Source organism: Cheilinus undulatus, linkage group 12 (assembly GCF_018320785.1).
Source record: "Cheilinus undulatus linkage group 12, ASM1832078v1, whole genome shotgun sequence".
Taxonomy (NCBI): Eukaryota; Metazoa; Chordata; class Actinopteri; order Labriformes; family Labridae; genus Cheilinus; species Cheilinus undulatus.
In genome coordinates, this window is record NC_054876.1 from 11692372 (window position 1) to 11706912 (window position 14541).

At 37.5% G+C, this 14541-nt stretch overlaps 2 protein-coding genes across 3 annotated transcripts in view; one reads left to right on the forward strand and one right to left on the reverse strand.

Annotated features, from left to right (window-relative positions):
• Positions 1-4371: 4371 nt before the first annotated feature.
• ptrh2 (peptidyl-tRNA hydrolase 2) lies at positions 4372-9439 on the forward strand. Its single transcript, XM_041801589.1, has 2 exons — positions 4372-4432; positions 8271-9439. The coding sequence occupies exons 1-2, from the start codon at positions 4389-4391 to the stop codon at positions 8794-8796; spliced, it is 570 nt and encodes a 189-aa protein (XP_041657523.1). The 5' UTR covers positions 4372-4388; the 3' UTR covers positions 8797-9439.
• Positions 9440-11277: 1838 nt separating this feature from the next.
• The window catches only part of cltca (clathrin, heavy chain a (Hc)), a 51323-nt gene continuing 48059 nt past the window's right edge, over positions 11278-14541 (reverse strand). For both annotated transcript variants that reach the window (XM_041801732.1, XM_041801731.1), the window contains 2 exons: positions 13636-13711; positions 11278-12616 (listed from right to left, as the gene is read on the reverse strand). In XM_041801732.1, coding sequence (XP_041657666.1) covers positions 12483-12616; positions 13636-13711 — 210 coding nt within the window. In that variant the 3' untranslated portion in view covers positions 11278-12482. The remainder of the gene's footprint in view (positions 12617-13635; positions 13712-14541) is intronic.

Consider the following 14541-nt stretch of genomic DNA (forward strand, 5'->3'; position numbering starts at 1 on the left):
TGTCTATTGTTGTGACTTAGATGAAGATCAGAACACATTTTATGACCAATTTCTGCAGAAATCCAAGAAATCCCAAAGGGTTCACATACTTTTTCTTGCAACTGTGTCTAGAAAGGATGTAATTAAATGCTAATGTTTGCTGTTAATGACTGTTAGCTGATGAAACATCAGAATTTTTTTCCCCCAGTATTTTAAATAACGTGATATTTTAAGAAGTTTAAGGATAGGAAAAAAATCAGCAAAAACTTCGTCGGATATTACTTTTTACTGTCATTTCTGTTAGTTAGCTAACATTACAGTTAGTGTTCACTGGATTATCAATTATGAAATTAAATGCTAACATTTGCCATTATCAACTGTTAGCTAATGAATCAGCAAAACTAATATATGCACCTTTGTTTCTTTCCCAATTACCACACTTTTTTTAAAATAAGTTTTTAAAGGATATAACAATAGTTTATAATATAACCATTGGCAAATAAACTGGCATTTCTGTATGTAAGTTACTTTTCCATTAGCAAGATTTTGACGCCTTTACTCAACTAGGATGTGATCCAACGTTTGCTATTTTCAGCTGTTTGGTTATTAAATGTGTGTTTTTAAACTTAATAGACTCAAATTTCTCTCTACCACTACTTACCGTGCATTTTGATCAATTAGGTGAGTAAATGATTGACAAATAAGTCCTGTATGTAGCCTGCAAGTGCAGCCGACAGAATTCTGTCAGTCTTGCCCTATTTTTGAGCAGAGGTGGAGAGAGTACACTATTGTACCAAAGTTAAAGTACATTTTCTTTGGCTAATATTTAAACGTCTTACGTAGAAGTAAAATTACTGGCCAGTAAATTTAATTGAGTAAAAGTATTTCATTTTCCTGAGTCGTACTTGAGGACTTGTTCAGTAAAATATAATCCCTCCTTACTGGCAATAACAACATGATAGTCTGAACTAACCAGGTTGCTAAGGCATGGTGGTCACACCTTTATAGTAAAGTGATGAGCAAATCCTGTTTTTCATGTATTGTGAAACCATTCCCCTACTTTGTAGTCAAAGCCAAATTCATTTGACAGGATGTTAGAACCTCTTCATTTTGACTTTGACTATATATTTTTTTTCACGCAGTACTTGATCCTTTTGAAAAAGCAAAGAAGAGCAACATTTACCCCAAAAAATACTCAAATAAAATTAGAGCTACTGAAATCAAAATATACTCAAAAAGTACAAGTGCAGGTAAGGGTGGGGGTCTACTAACTGCCCTTTGAAGAGAGAGCCATTTGTTTGTGTAGTCATGTTTGTCATGTGCACATGATAATGCTCCAGAATTTGTCCGCAGGTAAAATTTAAGGCAAAATCATCTTTTGATCTGCAATAGTCTGAGAAAATCACAAAACGTAATCGTTTCTGACTTAGATTCATACTCTGCAGCCTAAGTGAAGGATTTCACTTTGGCTATCTACAAATAGTGCATTTGCTTATACTCAAATCAGAATAAAGTAAGATTAACAGTGAAAGTGTCACTGTAGCTGTGATAAAATTCTGTGGTTGAATTACCTGCATCTCCTATCTTCAGAATGCTTTTAAAATAGTAGGTCATGTCTTGCATCACATACTGTAGTGCACGCCCTGATTATCAGCTTTATCAAATAAGTGTTTTAAACTTTAATAGATAAGTGCATCTGTTCCTCAGCCAGTATCAGCAGTGGTCAAATTCATATAGGGTGTGAACTGAAACCCTCAAAATATTTTTTAGTTTTCAGAATGATAGATGAGATATGCAACACCGGACAGTTCTCCTGTTCAGTTTGAACTGATAACGTGATACCTGCTTTGATCAGCAGATGGCAGTGTTTGCCTAAAAGTTTAGATCAAGCTGTCAGTCTAGATAGACGTGCCTCTCTTATATTTGAAATTACCTGACTACATTAAATGGACATGTACACAGTTGGGGGATTAAATATATTACATTATTATAATAGTGAACAGAGAAGTCTTACTTAGTTGTGAAATGAGACAGAAAAGACACAAACCGCAGAGAAATTTGAATTATTATCTTCTTATATTATTTGTTTAATCTTTCTGGTGTGTGTGTTCCACTGTTTTGCGAAAGTTTTTTTTTTTTTTTTTTTTTTCAGGGTAGAGAAAAAGTTAAACCTTTCTCAACAAATATGAATATATTTTGTTTGTAAGGTTTGGTTTTCTGGAAAAATTAAGATGAAATGTAAATATGGTTATATTTGTATTTTTGTTTTCCATTTTTTGTGAAGTCAAATGGTGTTTGCCATAGATATCTTTTCTGAATTGAAACTTTCTGAAAATAAAAATGTAAACAGAGTAACTGAAAATATGCTTGGGAGGGGGTTTGAGAAAAATCATAAAATGACAGAGATGGATGGGTGGAAATATCTTAAAGTCAAGCATACAAGACTTAAACAAGTCCTGGAGCAAGGAGATTCAATAAACAAGACTCAAAATTTTAAATCAGGAAAAATTTTGGCGAGTCAGCACTAATCTTTTGCAATCCTGCCAGAGTTCACTCTCTTCAGAGACAAAATATACAATTTTAACTCATTTTTTAAAAACAGTTAGACAATAGCTTACTACTTGTCCATTTAATACGATGACTATGTTATTTACTCATAAGTAGATTAATATTAGTCAGGTCAGAAACAGAAGTGGTTAGGTTATCCATATAAATTGTAATGTTACAGGTATCAAATGATTGAACAGGATTTATCCCCAGTGATAACCATTTCTTTTATATTAACCCAGAATCTTTGGACGTGAAACAAACATGTGTGCTGATGTTGAACTTCAAGGGGCAGTGAGGCCAACATCAGGATAGGACACTCCCCAGTGTAGTCTATACACGGTCAGTGGTGATGGAATGATTGGGATAAGATGAAGAATAGATGAGAAGCTTGATCCAGACACTGAGGAGATGACTAAGAGATGGTAATGAAGGGATGCAGGATGGCCCAGAAAAGCTGGACATTTGTTAGATGTAATAGAGGTAGCTGGGGTGGAGGAGGGTTGCAGTGGTCACACTGAAACAATTGACTGACTGACTGACTGTGGAGGAGGGGGGAACAGATTTTAAAATATGACAGTGGCAGGATAATTGGTTCAAAAGACGTGGCAGAATGGGATTGGCTCAGAACAGCTGACAGGGCCTTTTCTATCTGTGCCACAAAATTATGGATTCTCCACAGCTATTGAGATTTTCAAGAGCCACCTGAAGAGTAATTTTTATTCATTAGCTTTTGACTGTCCTCTAACTATAATAAAAGACTTCTCTCTAAGAGTTTTTTAAATTATTTTTGTTATTAAACTTTTTATCATTATTGTTGTTATATTATTGTTTTATGACCAGTTACTACTTTTTATCACTCTTAAATGTTACTCCTTTTTTCCTTTCATTCTTTTGATGTTGTCTTCCGTATGTTCACTGTAAAGTGCTTTTGATAATCCGTGTTGATAAAGTGCTTTATAAATAAAGTTGATTTGATTACCAGAAACTGTGAAAGGGAGACACATGAATGAGTGATTATTAATCAATGAAACAATTAATGAAAATGAGACAGTCTTCCTGGTTGAACTTACACTGAGCTTCATGACAAACATTATACTTTTATCAAACCAGTCATTAAAAATATGGATTTCTTATACATATTCACACATGGTATCAAGAATTCACATAAAAGTATTTAAATATCCACATAACTCCAATGTTTTCTTTCCTTTTTAGTTATTTAGTTCATGCAATGAGATACTATGATAATTATAATAATAATTCTGAATATTTCCATTGTATCTTTTTTGAAATTGTTTGAGTCAATTTACATTTATGGATATGATATCTACACATAGACATATTATACGTATATTATACTACTTTTGATCTCCATGTGTAGATATCTATGTTGTTGAGTTGTGACATCATAACCACTGGAAACTGAACTGATGTGAAGTTAACAGGATTGAGGCTGGGATATTGTGGGTTAAATAATTATTTACACACATTGGGAGACATCCCAGTGGACTATGTGCTTGTGGGAGTCTATAAACAGTCACTCACACCTTAATTTAGTGTAGGAACTACACTAAAAAGGGGAACACATTGTTTAAAGAGTTATCAGAAATGAGAATTTCTTGCTTATCAGTTAAAGTTTTGCTTGGCCAATGTGAGTACCACCAGCTGATTATGAAAGCACTTGTTCAATTTTTACATGCCACAGAATTATACTCAAGAACACGAGGAACTGTCTTATAAAGAATGATATAATGTCGTTCACCTGTAGATGGCAGTAATACGCCAAGATGCGTCTAAAGTGCCGGATATCGTAGAAGAAGAAGAAGACGTCATAACCAAGCGCCCAAGTTGCAAAGTACATGAAGCCTCATTCATGCTGTCAAGTCATCGAACAAACCGGCAGGTATGAAATAAAACCGGGTAAACGGCTGTACTTTACTTTAACTTCATTGTATTATCACCATGGGAAGGTTAAATGTATTATAACGATCTTTTTAAAGCTTTATGACCTGTTCCTGTGTGGGATTTGAAGACTTAGCGATCAAGCTTCTTATCAGGAAGCTAACGTTGATTGGGTAGTTTATAAACTTAAAAAGTAAGGAAATTTGTGTTTGGTACATTATTTCTTTATTGTAACAATGCCTCTTGGCAATAAATCTTAAACCATTGGAAAGCCTGTTTATTACCCTTTTAACTGATGCCACATTTGTAAGGATCATGCATTTGTGGGATGAGCAGCAGAGCTGAGTATGTGGGTTGTACCCATGAAAAATGTGCCAAATCTTCTCTGTCAATGCCAAACAGCTGATTCTGCTGTTGGTGTTTGGTGGATTGGATGATTGAAGTTTTAAGAAGCAAGACATATTGACAATTTAACAGTCTATTCATTTAACAAACAGGAGCCTCGGTATTGTGTGGAAGCACCATAAACAGCCACAACAGCCTGGCGCCTCCTCCTCATGCTGGTCACCAGCCTGGTCACACACTGCTGTGGGATGGTATCCCGTTCTTCAACCAGCATTTATCGCAAGTCAGCCAATGTGGTTGTGTTGGTCACTCTGGCACCAACAGCACGCCCAGGCTGATCCCACAACTGTTCAATGGGGTTAAAGGTCAGGACTGCTGGGAGGCCATTCCATCTTCTCCACTCCCAAATTCTGGAGGTAGTCTCTGATAAACCCCTCTCTGTGGGGGCGAGCGTCGTCATCTTGGAGGATAGAGTTCTTGCTGACAGGGTGAGAAAACAGTATTCTTGGGGTGTCGTCTTCTTGGGACGCCCACTTCGCGGCCTGTCTCTGACATTCCCCGTTATATGGAACTTGGCCTTCAGTTTGGAGATGGTACAAGGGCTCACTCCAGACGATGCCGCGGCTTGGTTTTGCGGAACACCAGCTTGAAGTTGCCCAACCGACAGTCCCTATCCAGATCAGTCAAACGTGGCATGCAGATTCCTGAAGCAGACATCTACTGACCGCTGTAGCAGGGCCCATGCTCACAGGCACCTGATTGGCAGCACCGGGGGGTACCAGAAGCTCAAACAAGAGTCAAAAACGACAGCAAGATAAGCTGTTTGGCATTGGCAGAGGAGGTTTGGCACATTTTTCATGGCCGCAACCCACATACTCAGCTCTGCTGCTCATCCCACAAATGCATGATCCTTATAAATGTGGCATCAGTTAAAAGGGTAATTAACAGACTTTCCAACGGTATAAGATTTATTGCCAAGAGGCATTGTTACAACAAAGAAATAATGTACCAAACACAAATTTCCTTATTTTTTGTTTTAATTTTATTAGTTAGCTAGCAAGGCAGTATTTAAGGCAAACAAAATTACTGAAATTAAACAGTTATGAAATATAATCCACTATGTGTTTAATGAGCTTTGTGTTATTCATGTAAGGTTCCATGTGTAAATTATGAAGTTGAAGGGACCTTCATGGCTTACAAGTCAAACATTTTTGAAATTAAACAACGTTATAAAGTAACAAAAAATGTGAAGGGTTATTGAAGGTTTTTTTTCATCTCACTGTCAAACAATATGCCAAACAAAACTTTCCATGCTGTAATCACATTTAACTTAAAATAAAACTAATTAATGGTGTTTGGTTTGCAGTTTTTTAAAAACAGTTTTGCCACATTGTCTTTTTCTTTGTTATTTTTAAGATTTTGCTCTTAAATCTTTGTGGTTGATTACAAAATTTAGACACACACACAACACCTCAGTTAAACAAGAAGCAAATCTTTCTGATGAGACACCATAGCTTTGAGATTTCTTTCACATTTCCCATCAAAGTGTTAGACAACAACACATGAAATTTATTTGCAACAAGATTGTCAAAGTGTTAAATACTTTGGCACTTTACAGTATATGCTTATCTATACAACACGATTAGAAAAATGTTACCATCTAGATTTGAAAAGAAATGTATTGGTACCTAATTTTTGCTGATGTCCGATATACACAAAATTATTTTGGCCGATATCGATACTGATATTTAAATGTAGTTCGGACCCAAAACTTCAGTCCTTAAAATACACAATTTAAAGTTTGAGGATGAGCACAGTAACAAACATAAGTCGTTAAAAAAACATTTTAAAGCGTAAGGAATCATGATGAATAAAGGAAAAGACTTTAGTCTCCTCTAATTAGTGTACTCTTGCGGCCAATATTTATAGCTACTTTAGGCAGATTTCTATTGCCCAAATGTTGGTTGTAAACATTGTCAGAAATTTTCATACCTGCCAATACAGATATTTCATTTTTTAAACTAATATCTGCCAAAATGATATGCTGACGATATTGTGCATCCTCAATGCACTGAATTTATATTAAAGCAAACCCATCAAAAAGTTCAATCTTTGGTTTCTCAGTTAAGATGAGGAATCCTTTCTCTGGCTCCTGAAGTGAGCAAGTTTAAAAAAATGTACCAGAGGAGCAGAGACTGAGTGAACTCTGTGATTTAGGAGAATTTGAAAATGAAACTCATTTTCCTTTATATTGTCCTTCTGTGATGAGTTGAGATCTTCTCTAATGAAAGAAGTGTTTATTAAAAGTACTGAAGTATGTTGGAGCAATGATGATGACAAGTTAGAATGGTTGTTTACTTTCAGTGTTTGTAAGTTGGCCTGACAGTGACATCATTTTAAGATTTTTTTTCTACTGCTTACCACCAAAATGGATTTTAAACAAACCAATCAGTATGTAAATGAAGTGAAGGCTCTCAGCCACAGATAATAGAGGTACTCTGGATGAAATGGCTTTAATGCCTAAACGGTTAACGCCATATTATTATGAAACCACTTAATTTTAAACTAAAAGTCCACACTTCAGACACATCCTGGTTGTTTTATTTTTAATTGGTTCTGGTGGGAAATAGGATTGATTATATCTTATCAAAAACAAAACAATAAAATACTACTTTTATTGCAGGGTAAGTTTAGCTGATGGATATACTTTATGATTAGTCTTAAAGCATTGCTCTTGAATCAAGAGGAGGACAAAATACCAGACTTTTGTGTTCAGTTCTTTAGGCCAAAATTGGCTTAACTTAAAGTAATAGTGTTAGTCTATAAATCTACTCAAATAGAAGTAAAAGAGTAAGTCATTTAAAGTTCTGAGTAGCTAGTAGCTACTTTTGATGTTAAAGGGTTTTTCACAGTGAAAGAATGTGAATCTCCTACCAGGTTGTGTATTTTAAGGTGGGACTTACCCTCAAGTAAACTGCAAAAGCTGTCTGGGGTTAAAATTTTGGATCATTCTCTTGCTCTGTGCTACTGACTGTCATTTGTTGTGAAAGTCAAACTCCAGGCAAGTTGCTTTTTATTGGCAGAAAGCTTAGACCTCCTTGTTTTTGTTTTTGATGTTTAGCTATTTTTCTACTTCATAATCAGTGCTCTTTAAGATCTAGTGAAGTACAATAATGTCCCCAAAGTATGCTTAAGAAAAGGGAATTTTAAAAATACGCAATAAACTATGAGGACACAAAAGGTACTCAATTCAAGTGATAAAAGTAAATGCAGGTAGCTACGTTTCACCTCTGATTGAATCTATTTTGTTTGATTTCATGATCAAGAAAAAAACTGAAAGTTTTATGTGCACAGAAAGAGAAATATGGTTATCTTTATTTCCCTATTGAATGAGAGGATGGTGTGTGACATTTGATTCTGTTGTTAGATTTCTACCTTCTGAGTTTATTATTTTTTGAAGATATGTGACTATACCTGTTTTGTCTTCTCTGCAGGTTTAACAGGATGGATTTGTTGTACGGTCCTGTGGGTTTAGGCGTAGTAGCGGGACTGGGCTGTGGGCTCTTCCTCGGTTGGCACCTTCGTTCTCGCTTCGGCCCCGCATCCAAAAACCTGATGGCAGCCATGGGGAACGGCACAGGCGAAGCGAGCGTGATGGGAGAGGGAGGCGAGTTCAAGATGATCCTGGTGGTTAGAAACGACCTGAAGATGGGCAAAGGTAAAGTTGCTGCCCAGTGCTCCCATGCTGCTGTGTCGGCATACAAACAGGTCCAGCGAAGGAACCCTGACCTGCTCAAACAGTGGGAGTACTGCGGTCAGCCTAAAGTGGTGGTGAAAGCCCCCAATGAGGACACTCTGATTGATCTGCTGGGTCACGCCAAAGAGGTGGGGCTTCCTGTCAGCCTGATTCAGGACGCAGGAAGGACACAAATCGCTCCAGGTTCACGCACTGTGCTGGGGATCGGACCAGGACCTGCTGATCTTATCGACAAAGTCACTGGAGACTTGAAGCTCTACTAAAGATGACAATGTCATCTAAAGGACTTGTAAACAGTTTATGAATTATTAAACATCTCTGCAGTAATTAAAGCTGTGGTACCAGGAGTTTATATTTTTGTACAATTATTTTCTCAATAGCATCTTTGAAACTTGAGTTATAAAGAAAGCTTTGGGTGTTTTGTGAATTTATTGGAAAAAAAATCTCTTGAATAGGAATTTAACGTGCCATTTTAAGATGTAATATCTGCATCCCTGTGATATGTCACCTTCAATATGATCTTCACAGACATCTTAATGGGTTGATAAAGGGATTCTTCCTTTTTTGCTAGCTCTGGAGATGACAACAGACAAATACTCCTCTGCTGCAGTATCAGTATGATTGTCTTAAGGCATAACAGTGGAGTTTCATTGTGGTGTGGTTGCAGAAACTCACTGTGAAAAGACCCATTAAGACCCTGTTAAACCTACAATGAGAAGTTTAAACCAGCTGCTTAGTTTTTAAGTAGAACTCTACATGAACTTCAAAAGCAAATAAGACTATTTGCTAAAAGATGCATTATTTTTGTACAGTTATATTGAAGCTCCTCTGCTTTGAAAATAATCCTGGAATAGTAAATCACATATTCTGGAGAATAAAAGACTGTCTTTCTCAGATGAAAATTTACCTTCAGTTGTTCATTAAGGCTATGAAAAGGAAGTTTAAGAAAATATTAGTTAAGTGTATTGCAAAGAAGGTAATTTTTCCTTGTTTACAGGTCAACAAGCCTGAAGCTCCTCTGACCTGCTTAAAATGTTCCAGTAACAACAAGGAAGTATACAAAGAAGTATTCCTCTTAATTAAATGATTCAACAAAGCTTTGTTGTTTCCTGTGTTGTGAAAATGTCTGCCCGATCTTCTGGTAAACAAATCAGATGTAATTTTTTAAGCATTTTAACTCTACAGAATACCACAGAGTGAATGACAGTTTTGATTTAATCTAACAGTGCAGATAAAGAGCTGTAGACACAGAGAGATGTGTTTTGTCAAAACAAATTTTCAGTATTTTTTGGGGGATTTCAATGCTGCATTGTAGTTCAATGAAAGCATATTCAGTGATCAAAATCATGTTGTTTTATCATCTCTTATCATTCTGCCAAAGAAAAATTGAACTCTATCATTTAGGAGTTTAAGGATGGCCTAATTCAATATTGTTAGTGACCATGTAAACATAATGTTACTTTATATTAATCTGTTTGTCTATTTTTCAACCATCAGAGGGCGCTGGTTCTTCATCTTCATTTACTATGATGAGCTGCTCAATTAACTGAAGTGGTCTCATCCCATTATGGTCAAAATCCTAGAACCTGGATTGCTTAATGGTTTCATGGGTGACATAACTGCAGAAATATGTCTGTCTATAATGTTTTAATAGGGTTTCTGTGGGAGAAAAAGGTGTATAGGTGGTCATTTTTACTGATCATTACCCAAATCCAGGAAATCCTGTTTTTTTTTTTTTTGGTGAACTTTGCATAAACAGAGACCGTAAGCATTCATAGGTAGCTCTAATAAGAAGTAAATAAAGTTTCCCACTGGTGAAAATTCATGCAACAGCCTATTCAATCAGAAATAAAAGAAAGTAAAGGGCCTCACCCGTTGAGTTACCAAACTTCCAAGTCAAATAATGCAGAGACATGGAAATGTTGGATAAAATTAAATCATGTTGAAACCAAAATTGAACTGTTCAGGCTGGAGGAAACTGGGCAGTGCTCTTCACCTGCCCAATACCATCCCAACAGTGAAGCATGGAGGTGGCAGCATCATGCTGTGGGTTTTTTCAGCAGCAGGGACTGGGAGGGAAAGCTGAATGGAGCCAAGCACAGAGATATCATCAATGAGAACCTGTTCCGCAGTGCTCAGGACCTCAGATTGGGCTGAAGGGTTGCTTTCCAATGACACACAGCCAAGACAACACAGTAGTGGCTTAGGGGCAACTCTGAATGTCATAGAGTGGTCCAGTCAAATGCCTGACTTGATTCTATTAAGTATCTCTGGACAGTACCTGAAAATGTCGGTACACTGATAGTCCCCATCCAACCTGACTGAGCTAGAGAGGATCTGCAAAGGAGAATGGCAAAAATCCCAAATTCCAGGTGTGCAAAGCTTGTTGCATCATATTCAGAAAGACTTGAGGCTGTATATACTGAGCAAAGGGTCTGAAGACTTAGGTCAATGTGATATTTCAGTTTTTAACAGCTGATAACTGACGGTCTTTAGTTCAAAGGCACAAAGTAGTTTTCTGCATCTCTAAGCAGCAGAACCAGTCCTATTGGCTGAGTTGGGAAGATACTTTTGAGAAATGTGAGACATTTTAGTCCATTGGTGAAAACAGTACAGATTTTTTTTTGTTCTTCTTTTCGAGACTATCCCATCACTTCCCTTTTTGTGGCCGTATGTGAAGCCTGCTTCCTTTACAGTGTTTCCCCTCTGCACACCAGCGTAAAGTAAGACAAATGAGACTGTTATTGACAAACAAGAAGCCTTTATTTTTTTTAAGTGGAAAACAAAACTGCTGTTTCATTCATTATAATCCTGATTATGCACAATCAAGTATCTTAAGTGCACAATTTAAATCTAAGGTAATTTAGATAAGAATATAAGTTTCAAAGGAGTTAATGATTGAATTCCTGTATACACGCAAGCCTTTGATAAAAACTTCAAAATTACCACGAGTCCTGTGTTTCTGAGGTGGATGAGCGGGTCAACTGAGAAGAGTTAAAAGACATCCCTCAACAGGACACAAAGAAGGAGAATAAAGTTTCAAACATCTCTCCTGCACACTTAACAACAGTGACCAAACAGCAGAAACAAACCGCAGAATAAAGAAGGAGCGGGGGGGGGAGGGTGGTGTTAGTCAAACACGTACAGATCTGCAGTCCCTCTGAGGTGAAATGGTCCCACGTTAAGAGCCGTATTTAGAGCACATGGAAATGCTGTGTGAATTTGTTTGGAGAGTCCTGCATAGGTTTTGCTGGAAAGATTGAAGCTTTCCTGTAAATTCTAAGTAAAATACTCTGATTTTCTTCATTAGACAGCCCTGAAGTGTCTGTTTGTGGGGACATGACAGTACGACGTAGTGTTTCAGGTGGGTGGTCATGGGAGCGGCAGTCTCGTGTTCAAATATAGAGAAACATATTAGCCTTTTTTTGTGTCTGAATATACAATAATTAAATGCATTTTACAGTCGGACAGAAGAAGCTGCTCACACACATCAAAAAGGAAAACAAAGGTTCTACATTAATTTTTCTCACTACAGAGTGCAAATCAGATGCTTCACAACAGACCTTGTTTTTTTTATTTTAAACCAGGAAGAGGACTAGCTCTTCCCACAAAAAGCCCCCCATTGTACATAAACCATTTCCCATTCAAATAAAATAGACAAGAAAAATTAATCTAGTCAATACGGAATGTGAGAAAATTAATCTTTGTGATGCTTTTTCTTTGACAACAGAAATAAACTTAGTCCTTCATGAAAAAAGAGGAAAAATAAAGTAAAAAAAGAAAAGGGTTTTATGCAATATCCTGTGCTGCCAGTAGGGGGCAGAGAGACAATAATAATTATAATGGTCTGGTGAAGGACTGTGGGAGATGGATGGATGGTAGCTCCAGCCTGCGTGTGCAGAGAAAAGAGGGGGTACAGGTGGGGTGGGTGGGTAGGGGTGGGGGGTCTTTACATGCCGTAGCCAAATCCTGGCTGAGGTGCTGGCTGACTGAATCCTGCAGGCGCCTGGTAGCCATAGCCGTAAGCTTGCTGAGGGGCCACGGGTACGCTGGGGCCCGCTGTCAGCATCAGCTGGGGTGTGCCTGCAAGAAAAAAAACAAAACAAAACACACAGGAGAGGTTCATTCTCATCTGTCTGACAATGAACCACGGCTATGTTCTAAAACAATTATTATTACAGTGGAGAAACAACACTGCATTTAACAGAGTAGGTATACAAGTAGAGCTTGAGATGAACAGTCACAAAAGTTTTGATGTATTGATTCTTTGTTGAAACTCCTCATCTTAACAACAGTAATCAGAGATGCCGGAAAAAAACATCTGTATTCATTAAAAAATTGTAGGAACCAGGGCATGCAGATGGCCTAGTGGTCTAAGGCGCTACCCATGTACGCAGGCACAACTCTATCCACCGAATAAAGGCAGTTAAAGCCCAAAAATAAATCTTAAAAAAAAACAAACAAAAAAAAAAAAAAAAAACTGTAAGAACCAATATTTTAAACATAATTTCTATCCTGAGGTTATTTTCAACCGCACACCTGCTGCAATTTTTTTCCGTGTACTGTCTTGGACACATATGCTGCAGGAAGTGTATGGCTCATTTGCTGCGCTGTTAGCACTAGCAGCACTAGCTCTTAGAGTCAGTAATGTTTACAATGCTGTGTCTGACACACATAAGTCCTGACTGCACTGTCTACAGAGCCTTGAATTACCCTGCCTGTCCCGTTTTCCATTAAGAAAAGTTTTAAGACTGCAGATTCTACAATCCCAGGTAAGAGGAAGCCTGACCTGATGTCTCTGCTTACCGTGCTAAACTAAAGTAATGTGGCCTGCTTCAGGAAAAGTTCGTAAGCCCATATTCACGTCATACATACACATTCACCTGGATTGAATACCAGCCAGCAGCTGCGGACCAGCACGGACAATTAAAACAACAGTTAAAGGTAGCACATTTTGTTTAAATTTGGCATGTGGAGCTCAGTGAAATCAGGGAAAAGCTGCTTTATCGCAGGACTGAGAAGTTTCACATGTGGATTGAGGACTGCAGCCTTTTCTTTTAACAGCATTTAACCAAACACCGGTGTAATGAGAGGACTGTTACCGTAGACGATGGGTTGCGTCTCTGTTGCCTGCTCCTCCTCTTTCCTTAGGGACTCTGAGGTTTCTAGTTTATCTACCTGCAAGGCAAAAAATACAACAGTATTGAGGACAGAGCTCCAAAACATGACTGGTACATAGTAAAACAAAAACAGCAATGATATTAAAATATTAGAAAATATAGTAAATGTCTTATATTAAATAGTGAAAATTATTCAGACAAGAATGATGCTCTTTGCTGAGCACATTTCCTCAAAAACTCAAGCTGTGAGGAACAAATTTTCATAGAGTTAAGGCTTTTCTTTCCTCTGTTCAATTTATTAGAATAAAAATAGCTAATGTCAGGCAAGAAATGCAAAAATAAGTTGCACTCTAGTAAGTAACACTCCTTTGAACTTTAAGTCATTCAAGGCAGAATGCAAAATGTATATTTAAAGTCCTCATTGGAAGCAGCAACACCTGGATGAAGGTTATTTCAGGGGTTAAAAATGAGGCATGCCAAGCAGTGCATCTTCTGTCTTTCTGGACATTTATCATTCAGTCTCTTCATGCGCCTTCAAAAGGACAGTAGCTATTTACACCAAGTTCTTTGCACATATCCCCACTTAGTTTTAAAAGTCATTGTAAACAGAAACAGTCCCATGCTCTAAGTGTTGCACTGCTGGCAGTGAGGAACAGGCTGCAGAGCTGAGATGCAGTTTGGGAGGAGGAAGGAGGATGGGAGGGGGGAGGAGAGGGAGGAAGGGAGTGAGTCTCAGACAAGGTGCTCCCCACATGTCAATTTTTTCACATGAAGCCAGGCACAAAACCAACAGCCTGCTGCCAAGTATCAGCGAAGATGTTTCCACTCATGCTTTAATGTCGTAATGGCAGAATACCTCAGTCTGTAAATCTCTGACAAACACTTTGA

Coding starts and splice junctions, on each gene's coding strand:
- ptrh2 (XM_041801589.1), top strand. CDS start 4,389: ATGAAGCCTCATTCATGCTGTCAAGTCATCGAACAAACCGGCAG. Junction 4,433..8,270: donor GTCATCGAACAAACCGGCAG/GTATGAAATAAA, acceptor TCTTCTCTGCAG/GTTTAACAGGATGGATTTGT.